Raw genomic sequence first — 18976 nt, 5'->3', positions numbered from 1 at the left:
TTGTAAATATTAACTTTTACATTACTTATTGTACACATTCAAATATTAAAATGAAAACAAATGATCAAATAACTTAAGTAACTCATTGGTCAAGTGAGCCCATGTCCTTTGTTACCTTGAGTGCTTGGATTCAAATCTTCACATCCCCAAAAATATTTTAGGGTTTATTTCAAGGTAAGTTCAGTTCCAAGGTAGGCTCCACAAAGGTCAGTTCGGGTAGAGTAAACCCCTACACCTTGGAACCAGCCTGTGTGAGATTTGGTTCCAAAAATTTGGAACCAGACCCTACCCTATAATAAATTGGTTAGAATTGGTTCAAGGCCACTTTGGAGTTTGTTCCATTTGGTTCTGGGTAGAACCTACCCGTCGCACACAATTCATTGAGCATGAACGAAGGTGAAATAATACTCTTGCAAGCAGTAATGATATGGAGCGACCGCCATAGTTTCAGCCATAGGAGGGCTCTCACACTGAATAGGGAAAGCTCTGGCTAACGGAAAAGCACCATTATGGTCCCGAAGAACCAGCCCAACAGATCCTGCACCCACTAACCCACTTTGAATGCTGCATCTACATTCAATTTAAAAAAATTAAATGCAGGTTTGAACCACACTTCTTTCAATCCATGGTCCAAGGGTGCAGAAGATGGAGAATCCATGGGTTCTGAAAGGCTCAAACACCAAGCAATTTCAGCATGAGCCTTGCATATGACAAACAGCAGGATCAAAAGGATAATCTCGGCATTTTAAAATTTTTAGAGCATGACATCATAACTTTCGGTAACGTTTTTAACATCAACATAGTGGAAGGGATTTAGAAGCAATGGTGTCAGAAACTTAAGGTGAGCTGACTGCTAGTACACTAAGTGTGTGGGTAGCAGACAATACTCAAATTCATATCACCATCTTAGGCTCCAACTCCCCAACTCCTTGTTACTTCTTCTGCAGAGGTTAAGCAATAACTGTTTATCTGCATCATCATTTAACAATCTCTCCTTTCCTTTTGCATAAAATAGAACAAGAACAACAAACGGAACAGTTAACAACTTAACATCAAGTCATCAACTAAGGCAAAGGTGAAGGGAGAAAATAAGGCTCTTATGCCTATTTCACCCCCTCGGCGGTGGTTTGAATTCACCAAGTTAGTAGAAAAAGCAGATGGGGATTTGGAACAATAATGAAAAGACAGAAAAAAGAAGACTAGTCACTATATAACAACCAGTAGGACTCAGTTGCTCTGAAACGGAAAGACGATGGATAATTATATCTAGGGAAAATCTATGATGCGGGAAAGATATGGTATGGAAAGAGTTTTGACCAATCAAAACCCACCCATGAATTTTGATAAATAACATCTTATTCGCTACCACGTTTATGATTCCATTTTATTGGTAAGTTGTTTTTCGGATATCATATCTTTTCCATATCATAGTCCTTATATCTATCCAAATAAAGCTTAATCATAACAAAGATATTATCAAAAAGAACTTTTCAATTTAATGAGAAATCCATCTTATGTTTCTTCAATCAATTGCCTTCAGAAGTGAGGTGGACGGGGCAGAAAAATTATGTCCTCTCTGGTATGAAGACTTCTTGCGTGGTGAGTCCCTGAGAATAAGAGGTTCAGCTGACAGACTCACATGAGTAATGATCCCATCTTCCCTTTCTCTGTAGGATGCCCAAGTGACCATATAAAGTCCAGAGATTATCAGAAATCCCCCTAAAATGCTGTTTTGACATCGGTAATCACAATTCACAAAGTTAGCTCCGGTTCTATCACAAATGAGCTTTTCATTAGTATAGCCATTAACAAATTTCATAAACAAAACAGTTCAGGAAGGAAAAATGTCCCACTCGAGTATTAAAGAAAACCAGGTTATAACATAATGAAGCAAAATAGGGTAATTCTGTTTCACCATAAAAAGTTACTTGTGTTCATATTTGTCATGTGAGTGAATGTAGATCAGTTATTTAAAAGGCACGCCCGAGGCACACCTAGGTGCACAGGCAAGGTGCATTTTAGGGTATGCACCTTGCCTAGGTCCCAGGCACAACATTTTCAAAAGGTGTGCGCCTGGTGCACGTTACGCTTAAGCGCAAGCGTGTGCCTTTTGAAAACCTGTGCATTTTTCCGAGAACCCCATATTTGCTAATGTTGCTCATTCATTTATCCTAATAAAAGATATTTTTAAAAGACACTTAAAAGTATAAAACCTTTTTAAGAATTTAAGTCCCTGATATAGACTTGTTTGAACTTGCCTCGAGGGGCTTGGTACAAAGGCGGCTCGTAGAATCAGGAATTTATAATGTTTAACATCACATTAGCTATTTGAAGTAATGCAATTGGGAAAAAAATAAAGAGGTTAAGAGTTTACATGCTTGAATATGTTTTATATGTTATGCTTGAATTTATTTTTAAATTTTCATTTTAAATATGTTTTGCATGCTATGCTTATGTATTTTGATTTGAGATAATAGATTTTTTAAAGCATTTATTTAAAATTTAAGTTTATATTTTTTAATTAATAATGTCTTTTAATATTTTTAATATTTTGCATTTTCTAATTTTTTTGGATTTTTTTTTAATTTTTCAGTTTTTTTTTGTGCCTTGCTTCAAAAAGGCATACGCCTTTTTAAATTTTCATTTTAAATATGTTTTGCATGCTATGCTTATATATTTTAATTTGAGATAATAGATTTTTTAAGCATTTATTTAAAATTTAAGTTTATATTTTTAATTAATAATGTCTTTAATATTTTTAATATTTTGCATTTTTTATTTTTTTGGATTTTTTTTTAATTTTTCAGGTTTTTTTTTGTGCCTTGCTTCAAAAAGGCACACGCCTCGCCTTGTGCGTTGCACTTTTAAAACACTGATGTAGATTAATAACAAATGTGAAGAGAGTCCTGAATAAAACCTTCCCAGATATATAGGGTTTCCTAGGAAAATCCTTGATAGGAAGGCAGATGCAGCAGGCTGAAGAGGATTATACAGAGATACCAATGATGGTCCTAGAATCTTGTTGGACCATGTCAAGAGTCCATAGTTAACAGCAGATGTAATGATACCCTGCAAAGACAATGCACAAGATTCAGTATGTTTACTATGTAGCATCACTGCATGAGATTCTGCATATGACTAGTCGAATCAAAGTCATAGACTTAACATTCAAACCATGGGAGTCAGATTGATGCCAATACCTAATGATATCATTGAAACCAATTTATACAGGTAGCAAGAAAATACTTATTGTGATGACTGAAAAAATAACAAAATTGCATTGACTTGAATTCAAATAACTCCAGAAGATAGGAAGAGTTCTTTTTGTACAACAAGCTTCTTTGAATGCTCTTTTGCACTGGTTTGCCAAATGATTAGCTTCATTATGATGAAATAATTGATTGAAGCCCTTAAAAGTTACAAATTCCTAAAATTATCAAACCTAATAGAAGCAAACACTACTATTTACACTACTCATGGAATAAAGAGGACCTACCTTGCACTGTTACAAGTAAAATATCTGGATTGTACAGGTACCAAATAACAGATCTGTAAATGGATTTAATAATAAGACAATAAAAATAAAATATTAATAAATTAATAATAAAAATTAATATAACAAAAACATTAATTAAAAATAAAATAATAAAACAAATCTTGGAAACAATCTCTCTGTATGTGCAGGGGTAAGACTGCGTACATCCGTCTCTCCCCAGACCCCACATTGGCGGGAGCCTCATGCACTGGGCTGCCCTTTTTTTAAAAAGCTAATACAAAACTGAAAGTTTCGATTGATTCCGATTCCAGATCCAGATACAGATGAACCAAACAAAAATGATTGGCATCTGACTCCGATTCCAGTCTGAAAGACTCTAAACTAAACAGGCATTGGGAATAGGTGTTTCTGAATCTGATTCCAGAGGATTTCAATTCCAATCCTGACTGTGAACCAAACAGACTGTAAGACAATTCCAGTTCTTAATTTCTCAAGAAGGAACTTATGTAAATGTACACAAAAAGAGCTGATGCATGTCAATGCTGGTTTATATTGTACAAGCAATAGCAGAAAGAAAAATAATTATAAAATCAAGGCAATTTAGGAGTGACACCAGAATCTATAGCATACCAATTTGTGTTAAATGTAGGTAGTAGGTACTTAATCAATTAAAAGTTGAATTAGCCAATGCAACATGATGAAGAAATGCCTTTTCCCTCCAATTGGTGAAGAAAACTAATAGGGAATAGCTCCACATGCCCAAAAGAACCACAAGCAGGCTATAGGATGGCCTGCATGCTTATTCAGTTGAGTTGAAGTGAGTCTTTGATCTGTAACTCGTTCTACTTCCTGAATCCAACTGCAACTAATTTCTTCACCTTCCTCAATCTTCTGTTTCTTCAATAGTTTTTAGACCTTCAAGACCCAACCTTGTTATCCCTGTTTTCTACTACAACCCATTTCTGAACTGTTAACATCCTTTTCCCATGTTTTTCTTCTTTCTTCCCAACCTCTGCAGTCTACAAACCCTTAGTTGTAGGTTCTCCCCATGCTTTCCCTATTTCTACCTCAAGTGGTCCCGTCCCTCTTTTCCCATTACTTCCCACTTATCTTAAAACTCTTCCCCCAGAACCTACTATTTGATAACCATGGCCGTTTAACCTGGTTCAGCTGGAGTTAGAATCCCATAATATTTTATTCACCCTACCAGTCAATTTGTTTCTATCTCTCTAAAAGATGACTGCTCTGGCCAAAAAGAATAGTTGGGATCAGCTTTTGGAAAGCTTCCATTGTGTCATGGCGGATTCCAAAGGGAAAGAAAAAGTAGTGGAAGATCATGACAACCAACTGAGTCTACAACTGGCTCACATGTTGGCAGAGAAAGCAGTGGTCAAAGGTTCTCATGTTGAAATGGATATGGAAAAGTGCTTGGAGGCAGAGGATGTACTCAACCATCTTCTCAAGGGAAGAATCTTTCCACGCCTACAAGTCACAAAGGATTAGAAATTTATTTCGAAGATGTTATGGAGAAAGAGACAGTACTGAAAGGAGGTCAATGGTTTTATAAGCCCAGTTGGTTTATGGTGGATCCATGGAAGGATAGTGAGGATGGTACGATTGAAAACCTCTATACTCAGAAAAGTCCAGTTATAGTTGCATTTAATCCCATGATCCTTGGTTGAAGATACTAGAGTCAAGGCACTAGGATTAATGGCGGGAATAGTAAAAGATCAACAAAAAATTCCTAAAGGTCAGCCAATACAAGGCTTGTATATAAGAGTCCAGGTGATCATTGATGTTCGCCAGTCTCTTTCACTGGTATGTTCATAAACGTGGAAGGGAGACAAAATGGGTTTGCCACCAATATGGATCATTAACAAAATTTTGTGCCTACTATAGCTTACTTGGTCACTATTGGCATAGATGCAAGTGCATTGACAAGCTGCTGGAGGAGATTAAAGCTGAAATTGAAGATAGGGATTCCAGGTGGATGGAAAAAGTGGAATTCCAATCGGAGAAACCTAATTCTAGTGTATAAAGGATGTAGAGAACACTGATGTGGTCCCCACTGTACTGTACTCGTATGACTATAGTCAGCAGTTAGTTGTTAGTTGGTAGTTATTTCAGTCAGTTTATAATTATGAGTCTTTTATTAGTCTTTTATTTTTGCCATGTAAGCAGCAAGGGTATTTCAGCCCTTTTACCTTTATTTGAGATTTAATATAAATAGCAAGAGAGGGGCGGCAGATCAATAATCCTCTCCTTTTCTAAATCTCCCCTTCGAACTCTTCTTCTCCTCTTCTCCTCTCTTATCTTATCCTCTTCCTCTTTCTCAAATTTTTCTTGTTAATTAAACACTAAAACTAGGACTGATTGTAGTCTTATTCGACTACAATGTGGAAGGATGTAAACTAAAACTGATTCATATGAGCGACACTAGCTCAGACGAGGTCTCAGAAGATGTGGGAAGAAAACACAAACTAAGTTCCTGGATGACTCAATCAAAGCAGGGAGTCAACTTACAACTCGAGAAAACGAAGAAGAGTTAGCTCGATGGGACCTGCATCTACACCTGTGTCCATATATCAATACATGCAAGGAGAGATTCTGGATTAAGGTACATTACTAAATCAGGTGGGTTTGGATATATGGAACCAGAGCTGGGCCTGAAGAAGTTGGGTCAACCCAAAAAGACAACACTAGACCCAAAAACAAACTCGATACTGCATATAGAAAAATGTTGAAATCCTCTTTGCTGATGGTACGAGAATGAAGTTTCCACTGGAAACCAATACACAGGCTCCTCAAACAGGGCAACAGGTTGAGGTAGTGGACAAAAGTTTGGCACATGAGGTGGAAGAGTGGATTGATGTTTTTACATTTGCACAATTACTTCTGAATGGCCAGAGCAGTTCATCGATCGTTAACCCTATGGAATTAATGATGGGCGTAAATGAAATGCTTGGGCTTCTAACTCCATTAGATCTGCATTCAGGTATCTCTCGTATTGCTATCCCAACCCTTGGCCAAGTACTCACCTTTCTTTACTCTCAAAATTCATATTGTAATATTGAATATACTTTCTTGCCTCACTATTGTATCTTGTTCCTCATGAATTTCTTAGTATGGAATACAAGGGATCAACAACTCACATCTATCTGTTATCTTAGGAAACAGGGTAGAATATTCAACCACGATATCATCTTCCTTTCTGAAACTAATATCCTCTTAAAAATCACATAAATCAGGGGAAGATCTAAGGTACACAGATGGTTGCTTTGTCTCAAAAAGGGGAAGATCGGGTGGTCTCTTCTGTAGCTGGAAATGGAATTTACTCATACAGACAATTGACTCGTTAGATAGATGGATTAAGCTACAGACTGAAAAGTCTATGTCTGACCCAGTCTGGATTATAACTTCTGTTATGGTCATCCAATTAAGCAACATCAGGCTAGAGTGTGGAAAGATTTAGATGAATCCATGAGAAAACATGATGATTGGTTATTAATAGGGGACTTAAATGGTATAGTGGATGCCTCTGACTACTGCGGATCCAGAACTGAGTCATCTTGAGTCTCCAGATCTTTGAACTCCCTCATAATGAATCACTCTTTACCAGAAGTTCCCTCAATTGGGGACTAGTACACATGATAAAACCATAAAGGGGGTAAGAGGGTGAAGGAGAAATTAGATAGAGGTCTGGCAACTTCTGGATGGTTTAATTACTTTCCAGAAGCTCAGATTACAACAATTCCCACTATATTTTCAGACCATACCTTGCGACTCCTAGATACCTGTCCTACAAAAATTTCAAGACCAAAGCAATTTCATTTCTCACCCATGTATGCTGATGAGGCTGAATGTAGAGAAATCATTGAAAACCAATGGAACAACTCTCTCCCTCTTTACATTCCCAACAAGCTGAGGAAGTGTAAGAGATCAATTAAGAGAATGGAATGTGGAGAGGTTTGGGAAGATTTATTAGAACAAATTCTAATCTTGGATGAGGAGGGTCATGCAGACAATTCCAAGGAAAAGGATTTTCTTAGAAGAGAAATGAAAAGAGGCTCCCCAGAGAGGACCAACTTTGGAGATTGTTAAAATGCTGTATCATATTCAGTTTAGTGCTGCAGGCAAGGTTCAAAGTATTGACACAGGCTGATATGGGCGTATCGGCCTGTATCAGTGCTTTTTTTATATTTTATTTTTTTCAAAACCGGTTCAGAGGGGCCGGTTTAAGTCCCGGCTACCCTCTGAACCATGGTCTAGCCCGATACAACCCCTGTAGGGGCGTATCGGGAAGCTCCCGGCACAATACGTATCGGCTGATACGGGCCGATACATATCGATACTTTGAACCTTGGCTGCAGGGACAATATTGTATTTTTACCTCTTTTTATGATCACCCTAATATATATAAATACAAAAGCTGGTGCCACTAGCACAACTTTTGGCCTCTTATTCTTTCTTTCTTCTCTTCCTCTCTCTTCTCCTCTTCTCTTCCCTTCCTTCTACTATTTCTTCCAGGACAATATGGTATCAGAGTGGGTCTGTTAGCCTAGAGAACAGAACAGATCAAGTGTTACATTCCTTTTTTACTGTTTTCTCACAAAGGAACTTGGGAATACTGATTGAACAGGTTTGAGAGTCCTTTCCAGCCTTCTTTCTCTCTTGTTCTTGGTCGTGTACCAAGAAAACAACCTGTAACAGGTTCGTGTGATTGATGTTAAGGGTTTAGAACCTGTTTTTTAATTTTTTGTGGATCGTGTGATCCTTTGTGGTGTATCCGTAGGTCAGGGGATGACATGTGCTTGTTGTAACAGCAGTTAAGTGGAAGTTTGATGGTCATAGGGCCAGTTTTTTGTCCTAGGTGGTGACTGTTTCACGATTATCTGATGTTGTATATGCTTTTCAGCAATTGTTTTGTGTGTGAACTGGAGAAAATCATCGGAAATTATTTCCCCCTCTAGTGCTAGACTGTGTGTGGACTAAGAAGAAAAAAAAGAATATAATAATAATAATAATAATAATAATAATAATAATAATAATAATAATAATAATAATAATAATAATAATATTTTCCTCTTGTGACAAATCAAGTGTGACCAAAAGTGAACTTTACTTCTGAGGACTTTGTTACATTTGGTGTATCCTTTATTCATAGTGGGGGGATTGATTTGAACTTCCCTATGGCTATTATTCCCCTAGATGGGCTTAACTATTTAGAGTGGTCGAAGAGGATCAAGCTATATATCACTGCAAGGGGAAAGATAAGGTATATAAAAGGGAAAATTAAAGAACCTAATTCTAGGAGTGCAGAGCATGATAGATGGAACCAGGAAAACACATGGTAATGTTCATGGTTTTTAGTATCTATGCAGCCTCAAGTGAGAAGAAATTTTGTGGGCTAAAATAGCTTATGAAATTTGGGAACAAACTAAGTCAACCTATTCTGAACTGCATCACTATGCAAAGATTTATCAATTGTAGGCAGGGTTGTCTACTTGTAAACAAGGGGAGAGAAGTCTTTCTGTGCACTACTCATATCTGACTTCCATCTCTCAGATTTTGGGGAGAGATTAACTCCCTAGCTTACAACATGCTTTCTACCTAATCAAAAATGAGGAAATTAGAAGGAAAGAGATGAATGTTAAGGCGTCCACACAACAGACAGCGCACTCAGCTCTTGCTTCAGCTACCCAAAGGAGTGAAAATGGGGGAGACAAGAAAAATCTTAAGTGTTCTCATTGTGGTGGAGAGAAACACACCAAAGATACATGCTGGATTCTGTTCCATCTAAAACCAGCAGCCTTAAAGAAGGATAAGGAGCCAAGCAAAGGTCCAAGAGCACACAGACATGTAGCAAGCTCAAATATGGTGGATGGAATGCATAAAACTGGAACTACTAGTGTTTCTTCTGGTACGGGACAGACCACTACTCCTTCAAATATCTTTCCTGAGTTCACAGCTGAAGGGGTAGACATTCTCAATTGGGCTATGGGTTGATTGAAACAATCCTCAATTGCTTCCTTTTCTTTTGCCAAGACAGGTATTACTTCTGCACTTAGTGCTATAAAGTCTTGTTTCCCAAACCCTTGGGTTATTGATTCAAGAGCTTCTGAACACATGACCAACAACTCTTCCTTATTCTCATCTTCTCATCTGGTTTTTGGGCAAGATAAAGGGTGGATGATGGCCCTTTATCTCTTATTCATGGGAAAGGGGATATCCAACTTGGAAAAACTCTCTCTTAAGTCTACCTTGAATGTTCCTAATTTTATTGCCTACTTACTTTCAATTTCTAGAATAACAAAAACTTTGGATTGTGTTGTAACATTCTTTCCCACCCATTGTGTTTTCCAAGATCGGTTGACGAAGCAAACGATTGGGAGTGGTCGTGAGTCTGGAGGTCTTTACTATCTCAATGAAGACATGGGTTCAGCTCTTAAGGTAGTGTCTACTAATATCAGTGAATGCAAGGAGTCTAGTACTTTGGTTTATCTCTGGCATGCCAGATTGGGTCACTTGTCTTTTTCATTGTTGAGAGTCTTGTTTCCAAAGTTGTTTGAGAAGGTGTCCTTTAAAAGCCTTTTTTTGTGATGTGTGTCAAATATCTAAGCATCGTAGAACAAATTATCCAAGTTCCAAAAATGAAGTTAATGCTCCTTTGATTTAATTCATTCTGAGGTTTGGGGTCCCTCACCCATTATTTCCATGGATGAATACCGGTATTTCATTAGTTTTGGTGATCACTTTACAAGATACACTTGGATTTATTTGATGAACGAAAGAGAAGAAGTACCTAGAATCATTATGATGTTCTGTAAGATGATTGAGACACAGTTTGGAAAGAAGGTCAAGTCCCGTTCAAATAATGCAGCTGAATATTTCAAGAGTTTTCTAAATGTGTTCTTTGAAGATGAAGGGACCTTACATCAGTCATCATGTACTTATATGCCACAACAGAATGGAGTTGCAAAAAGGAAGAATAGACATTTACTTGAGACTACTCATGCTCTAATGATTCAAAGCAAGGTCCCAAAGAAGTTTTGGTCTCATGCTGTTCTGATAGTTCCTTATCTCATCAACCGAATGCCATCCAAGGTTTTGGGGATGAGAACCCCTTTTTCTGTCTTGTGTCCAAAGCAAGTTGTGTTCTCTTTACCTCCTAAGGTTTTTGGTTGTGTATGTTTTATTCAAGTTAGTGATCCTAAATGAACAAAGTTGGACCCAAAGGCAACCCATGGGGTGTTCTTGGGTTATTCTCTTACCCAAAAAGGATATAAATGTCTTGATCCAACTACTGGAAGGAAGTTCATCACCAAGGATGACACCTTTCGTCAATCACAGTCCTTCTTTGAGACTCCTCGAAATCCTTTTCAGGGGGAGACTAGTGGAGTGGAAGAGACTTCCTCAAAAGATAACCTTTTTGTCTCAGCTCTTACCTCTCCTACTTCTTCCTCAGACGCTCCTCATGTTGAACCTTCTTTCTCTTGTCCAGTGGAGACTACAAGTGAATTGTGGTACTACTTGTTCTGAGGAAATTGGTCCTGACCGTAATGATGACCTTGATGATGAAAGGCAGCTAAGTGTTTATCATAGGGAGAGAAAGAGAGACCTACCAGTAAATGGCTACAACCAATCAGGAACTTTAGATTCCGGCCAAGGTATTGCTCCTCCCATTACTATACGAGTGTTACTCTCTCTTGCTGCAAATTTTTCTTGGAAACTACATCAGTTAGATGTTAAGAATGCTTTCTTAAATTGAGATCTACAAGAAGAAGTCTACATGGACCCTCCTCTAGGGTATGACATGAGAGGAAAGGTATACAAGCTAAGGAGGATCTTATATGGCCTCAAACAACCTCCAACGGCTTGGTTTGAAAGATTATGCAAGGCAATGAAGGTTGTTGGGTACAAGCAGAGCAATGTTGATCACACGTTGTTCTATAAAAGAAGTGAAGGAAAACTAACAACATTGATTACTTATGTTGATGATATGGTTGTTACGAGAAATTATTCAAATGAGATTCGAAAGTTGAAAAACTTCTTAGCCTCGGAGCTTGAAATCAAAGATATGGGACTTCTAAATTATTTCTTGGGAATAGAGGTGGCTAGATCTAGAGAGGGAATATACATCTGCCAAAGGAAGTATGCATTGGACCTTCTAAAAGAGACATGGAAGCTAGGAGCCAAACCAGCAGACACTCCTATAGAGCAAAATCATGGGCTATAGGAAGAGGATGGAGAACTATATCCTGACAAAGAGAGATATCAGAAATTAGTTGGAAAATTGCTTTACTTATCCCTCACATGTTCTCTTGTAAATGGCATCGTGCAAATAAGTCAAGATAAGAAGGTGTGGAGGGATCAAAAACCATACAACCAACACTGCCAAACTCTTAGGAGGCAAACCTAGAAGATAGCACTTGTCCTTCTCAATCAAGAATGTTTGTTCCTACTGACACCCCTAATTCTATTTTGATGTCTCTATCCTATGAATGATCTTGATCTCCCCATTACAAAACGTAAAGGTGTACATGCATGTACTACTAAACAATCCATTGCTGACTTCACCTCCTCCAAGCATCTTTCACCCTTATATTGTGTTTTCCTATCTACCATTTCTAATGTCTCAATTCCTAAGAATGTTTCAGAAGTTTCAACTATGCATGCCTGAGTGGATAGATGCTATAAGGGAAGAAATGGATCCTCTTCCCAAAATAATAAAATGTGGAGACTTGTGGATTTGCCCAAGGGAAAAGAACCAATAGGGTGCAAATGAGTTTTCAATAAAACATCGGGCTAATGGGTTAGTTGAAAGGTAGAAGGTGAGGCTTGTTGCAAAGGGCTTCACACTGATTTATGGAGTTGACTATGTTGAGACCTTTGCCCCAATAGCCAAGATGAATTCCATAGTGTGCTTCTCTCTTTAGTTATAAACTTTGACTGGAGTCTCCATCAACTAAACATTAAAAATGCTTTCCGCAATAGAAATTTGGAGGAGGAGGAGGTATACATGGTTCAACCACTGAGCTTCCACATTAAGGTAGCGAACATAAGGTATGTCAGCTGAAAAGGTTTTTGTATGGAATAAAACAGTCCCCACATGCCTGGTTTATCCAATTTAATAAGGTGGTTTAGTAGATTGGATTCAAATAGTGCCAGTCAAATATTACCTTGTTTGTTAAAGGTAAAGTAGAAAAAAATTGTTACTCATTGTGTATGTAGATGACATTGTTGTTATTGGTGATTGGGAGACAGAGATTAAGAGATTGAAAATGTTCTTATCCTCTAAAGTGAAGGATTTGGGTCTTTCCGTTATTTCCGTAAATTGAAGTGGCCCACTTGAAAGGGGAAATTTCCGTGTCTCAAAGGAAGTATGTTCTTGATCTCCTACAAGATATTGGAAAGCTAAGGGCCAAATCAACTAATACTCCCATAGAGCAAAATCACAAGCTTGGAAGTGATGAGGGACAAGTACTTGAATATGTGAAACAATTCCAGAGGCTGATTGGCAGGTTGTTATATCCATGCATGACCTGTCTAAATAATGCCTATGTTCTTGGAGTTCTTAGCCAATAATGCATGCCCTCAAAACATCACACCTTGCAGCAGCGGAAAGGGTTCTTAGGTACTTGAAGAAACATCCTGGTAAAGGTCTATTGCTTATTAAACATGACCACTTGAGAGTTGAGGTCTACACAAAAGCTGATTAGGTAATGCTTAGTTGATGACAGAAGGTCTTCAATTGGTTACTGCACCTTTGTAGGGGGTTGTTGCTAGATCAAGTACTAAAGCTAAGTATAGAGCTATGGCTCATGGAGTAGCTGAGGTACTATGGATGAAGAACCTCCCAGGAGAACTTGGATTTGCAGTAAGTAGGCCTATGTCTTTGTATTGTGACAATAAAGTAGCTATCAAATAGTGGCTAATCTAGTTTTCCATGACTAGACTAAGCATATTGAAGTCAATAAGCACTTTATTTGGGAAAACATTGAGAAGGGAGAGGTGTGCACTCAATATGTTAACACAAAAGAGCAATTTAATGTCCTCACAAAAGGGTTCAATACTCTATGGCATAGTGAAATATGTAACAAGTTGGGTATGATTGACATCTATAGCCCAACTTTAGGAGGAGTGTTATAATAGAGTTGCCACAGGGGTAGAAATGTCTTTTTTACTTTATGTTATGTTTTAGTGATGTGACCCTAATATAAATATTAATAAGGGCACTGAAAGCCTGTCTTTTTTGAATTTTAAACATTCAATTCTCTCTCTTCTTTCTTTCTTCCTCTCTTCTCTTCTCTGCTTCTCTTATTTTTTCATTGGATTATAAGGACTAAAGGAGCTCCTTTCCCTGGAGTGCTCTTGTATCACATGGTCAACAAATAAGAACCAATATAATGCTAATTATTACAATTACCTAAGTAGGTGGGAAAGGCTGTTACTCAAACAGAGTTGTCTCCATTACACTGTAGTCAAAAAAGAAAAATAAATGTAATCCATACATCAAGCATATTCAAACCGATTACACTAACATCTTTTCCAAGTCAGCTAGAATAACCAGAGAAGTCAAACACAATTTAGCTAGCTTCTGACCCAAAATATAACAGTGACTAAGGACTTACAGCATATAAGACTGCAAGTAACTCAGAATGTGTCAAGCTCCAGTCTGTAGACGCATTGGTTGATAAAAGTCCCACAATTACCATAAGAAAAGCACCAAAAGCATATGAGTATGCTGTCAGTGAAAGGCTGGCCGGATACTTCACTAAAACTGTAGACTGAAATATTTTGCAACAGTAAATGTCATATTTGTACAATAAAGCATTCTTCAAATAAACAAGAATTGATTCCTAAACATTTTTATTATATATCTACCATATATTCACTTAAAATAATAGAGTTTACTACTTGTACATTAAAAGCCTAAGATGATAAAATTAAGTTCGACTTGAAAGAGAACTAATGCACATAAAATGGCTCTTTAACTGATGTATGATGGAAAATAAACTTGATATGGTTTCTAAAACCTCTTAAGTAACCTAAAAAAATTTAAAGAAACATGGAAATGGCAAAGTAGAGAACAGAGTATCAAGTGAATTGATTAAAATTGCATGAATCATATAAATAGTGAGATTCATACATTGAATCATATGATTCAAACAATAATTGTAAGGTTTTACATAAAAGGATTTAGGCATCATATTCAAATCAAAGCCATTGGATTCATGATTTAAAACTGAATTATATCATAAATCATAATATTTTGACTTCCACCATTTCCAATATAGTGATAGATCCTATAGAAAGTCATTCTCATCCTCTCCAATGTCCTAATGCAGTCACTTCCATAGAGTAAAAATCCACTCCTAAAAACCTAATTTCACACTCCAAAGTTTTGCACAACCTAAGATAAGGAAGATTCTTCCACGACTTATCAGATTTTAGGACATACATGTACATATATATACTAATTCCATACTGAACCATCTCTCATATGGTTCATTCTCAGATTAGAACTGAAAGGTCATTTTTCCTTGGCTAAAATGGAGATCAATATCAAGTATCAAGTAGAAATTAATTCTAACTGATAATCTGAAGGTATGAACTAATAACTTACCTTCTTTAAAATGATATATTCACAGTAATCTATTAATACGGAAACTAAACCCTTCTAAATCAATCTAACCTTCTTAATGGTGATTACTATTTGCATCTTTTTGTTTTCAAAAGATTGTCTACCTAAAGGCAGATTAATCTTAAAATAAGTTTCAAATACCTGTATGGCTAAATAAGCTGCCATGCACATGCAGTTCCCTATCAAACATAACACACCAATGTGCCATGGTTGAAGCCCAAACTCCAGTAGACTAGATGTCAACCATCCAGAAGGCTCTAGTTGAGCCTTTGCACTTATCTCACTTTGCATTCCAAAATCCAATCCAGAGTACCCAAATACAGCTGGACCACGGAATAAAACCATTAAAGTGGCTCCAGAAACACAAACAAGTGTGCCACCGATCTTCATCTGGCCTTCATTTGTGGCCAAATTCACTGTTTCTGTACTGCATGGTAAAAATTCTTATCATACTGAACAACCAAGAATCTTCAAGATAACAATATGAAAATATAATCAAATCAGAAATGAGTAGAGATTCATCACACTCACCCCATCATTGCAGCCAACAGAAATGTAAAGACAGGAATTGAAGGCTGTATGGCTGCCGCATAAGTTGGATTTGTGTACTTAAGACCAATAAGAAATAAAAGCTGATTGCCAAATATCCTGTTCAAATGTTAAGAAGAAAACAATCAAAGCATACAGATCAATCAAAAGGGCATCTTCTCAGTTCAAATGATTATAAATTAAATACATTATGCAAATAGCATGTTTAAGTTATAGGAGTTTTACCCAGTTAACCCAAGAAAGAATAATGACATGAGAAGCCGGATAGTTATTGGTGTTCTGACCCTCCTGAAAAGACAAGAGAAGATGAGCTCACGAAACAGTGATTAATGCCAGTAGTTATGCCATCAATAACAACAGATGTTCAGTTAAAAACTCAGGAAAAATTAGCACATGGCAGAGTTAGAAGGACAGTCAATAATCGATACTGTTGCATAAGGGAATTACATTTTCATTCTAAACATTACTCATGGAATAAGGAAGGATCTCTCAGCACCTTGTAGTCAACAATCCAAGGAACTTGGTTCATATGGTCTCGATTGAATAGAGGACTTAATTACCTAACTCCTCCATGCCTCATGATTTCATAGACTAGTATTGAAGAATTTAATTTCTCAACTCCATTTCTTGTAGTGAAAAAAAGAAAAAATCTCGACTCCATCTCCAAATATTTGGCCAACTAGCCTATACTAGGAAGGGTATTTTCTTTGGTATTGCCAATGGAAGATTCCATTTAATTATGTCTGACAAGCTAATGCATCCATGCACATGGAACTTTTAAGTGGCGATTTAAGAAATGCCCATGGCAGCACAAGTTCAACTAATATTATTATGGTATAAGTTTAATTTTTCAGGACTCAAAGCCTAAAACACTGGAGGTAAGAAAATATTATTTATATTTTCAGCTTCCTTTCGAATTTTAAATATTTAATTTGCTCTGTTTTATGATTCCCCCACCACTAAAATAATCAGGGGCTTTTTCATGACCATGAAATGGAATAAGGGGAAATTTACTTATGCAAACAGTAACAGCTATAAGTTCCAAATGCATATATACAGAATTACAGATTAATCCAATTTATGAATATGCTGATTAACCATCTGATTAATTGATACACTAAAAAGGGCATCCATTATTTCAAATATAGTTCTTAGAAAAAAGCGAAAGAACTACTAGTTAGATGTCAAAAGAAGTCTAATTTAGCAGATCCTCACTATATTAGCACCCATACATAATTCAATTTACATAGAGATAGATTTTAACATGAATTACTTAAATTAATTTGAGAGAAAGAAGCCGAGTAATTGGACCTTGAAAAGAGAAGCTTATGAATACAAACAACATAATTACAACGGAAAGAAACACACACACACATACAGAGAGAGAGAGAGAGAGAGAGAGAGAGAGAGAGGCTAACTTTTCACGGAAATAGGCAACAGGGGCGAGGATGGAGAGGGCGAGCACATCGCGGAAGACGCAGAACACGACCTGATTCATACCCACGTTCAAAGCAACCTTGGTGATTACATGGTATCCCCCATTGAACAGCTGCACCATCGCCATTGCTGCGTGTGCTCTTTGCATTTCTCCTCCTCCAACTCCTCCCACTCCCGCCATTTTCTTTTCCTATCAATCATACAACAATTCTATCCAATTAATAAATTCTCTCATCACCACCTTCGCTTGTCCACGACGATCTGCCACTGCCTGGCCTACCTACTGCCATCGGTAGTTCGGATGCTTGTGCCCAAAGCCAACTCCCTGACTTCCCAACGATCAAACAAAAACAAAGGGAGGGAAATTATGTAAACTGCCCCTGTATTTCTGACAAATACATAAAGTATTCTGTTTCAAGAAATTACTTAAAAATACCCCTGAGGTTTTGGAAACTTCTTCATGAAATTGGATTAAAATGGATAGACAGAATGAAAAATCCATTTTGCCCTTGATTATTCTTTAAATTTTCTAATATCAAAACCCAAGATGCCCATTGACCATCGCCGATCAAAGTTCATGAATATATCGAGCTTTGTATTGAATCGCCTTTCAAACTTGAACCCAGGAGCCCGAATTAGGATTGAAGAAGAAGGAATAGGAACCGGTGGTGTCGAGCATTGACGCGGATTCCGATGATCCCCAACTGAGATGATTTCTACCTCTATCTCCGTATGGAGTTCTGGTTGTTCTTTTAGTACTGTTTCGGCATTTGTGATTTTGCATTCCGGTTGTTGCTTCATGTAGGAGATGGTTTTATGGGTTTATCGTTTATTGCCATGATTGGATTTGCATATGGTTCATGCCAATTCACATACAATGTTTCTCTAGTAGGTGGAGAAAGGACACCCTTTCTCTACTAGGAGATGGTTGGTTGAGGTTGCAGGAGAATCCAAGCCAGTCTCAGACACCCTTTATCTCAACGTCTCCTACATTAGTAGATTTCTATCCTCAAATTTTGTTAATAGGCAGAGATTACAGCTTCTGGCCCTTCCCATTTAATGAATGTCCTTCAACTATTCAGAAGAAAGCAGCTTAAATTATGAGAAATCAAATTTTCATTTCTCCTAATAGAAAAAATCTACACAGTCGACACTTTGAACCATTGCTCAAGCATCAATCAAGCTTGAACATGTCTTCCATGGTAGCTCCACGGTCTGGTTCCTCATTGTAAAGGTGACTGATAAGCAATAGTTTCAGGGATTCTTCGGTGAAGTCGAAGGAAATTGCAGCACCCCATTTGGATCCTGCTCCTCTCCATGGAAAATCTTCCTACTTCGTGCAGGATAAATCTTCCATTATACTGTAGCTACCAGTAACAGATCATATCCATATGCTCAGCTGCCCTACTTTGCATCATTATTATTCTCTGATTATCCTCTTCAGTTTCTTCTTGGATTCAAATTCAAAGCATGTTAGTTTAAGAGGTTCTGCCTAACCTTCTTCAAAACAGAACAAACTGTATACACCACTCTAAAAACATACTACGGCAGCTTCCACACAGTCATAGTTGACATCTCAGCATCTCCTTTCAAGTTTCAATAATAAGGATAGCCACAGAATTCTGGGATCTTTTAAATGGAAATCCTCTAACGCATACAAGTCTTGAAGCAGGGGCCATAACAGAGGAGAACAATCAAAAGATTCTTTTCTTTTGAATTCAGAGTTTGACATGTCGAAATTCTGTTTTGACCGGAAAAGAGCAGAACATTAAAAGAGTCAGGATGTCACATTCCAACAGCTGGGACGGACAATTACACAAGGGAAGTATTTGTCATATAACTTCACTCTA

The 18976-nt window shown here is 37.3% G+C and overlaps 1 protein-coding gene across 2 annotated transcripts; it reads right to left on the bottom strand.

Annotated features, from left to right (window-relative positions):
• Positions 1–1338: 1338 nt before the first annotated feature.
• On the bottom strand, positions 1339–17476 carry LOC104593401 (WAT1-related protein At4g19185). Of its 2 annotated transcripts, XM_010253212.3 has the most exons (7): positions 17108–17476; positions 15915–15977; positions 15672–15788; positions 15282–15567; positions 14128–14283; positions 2918–3069; positions 1339–1727 (listed from the first exon to the last, which is right to left on the bottom strand). In XM_010253212.3, the coding sequence occupies exons 1-7, from the start codon at positions 17305–17307 to the stop codon at positions 1523–1525; spliced, it is 1179 nt and encodes a 392-aa protein (XP_010251514.1). In that variant the 5' UTR covers positions 17308–17476; the 3' UTR covers positions 1339–1522. The 2 variants fall into 2 exon arrangements, with proteins under 2 accessions (XP_010251514.1, XP_088748118.1); XM_088891992.1 differs by lacking the exons at positions 1339–1727; positions 2918–3069 and adding an exon at positions 13933–13971.
• Positions 17477–18976: the final 1500 nt, after the last annotated feature.

The sequence above is a fragment of the Nelumbo nucifera genome, chromosome 7, assembly GCF_055504915.1.
Source record: "Nelumbo nucifera cultivar China Antique chromosome 7, China Antique-T2T, whole genome shotgun sequence".
Classification (NCBI taxonomy): domain Eukaryota; kingdom Viridiplantae; phylum Streptophyta; class Magnoliopsida; order Proteales; family Nelumbonaceae; genus Nelumbo; species Nelumbo nucifera.
The sequence above is the reverse complement of the archived record's forward strand: the minus strand, read 5'-3'. Positions and strand labels throughout refer to the sequence as shown.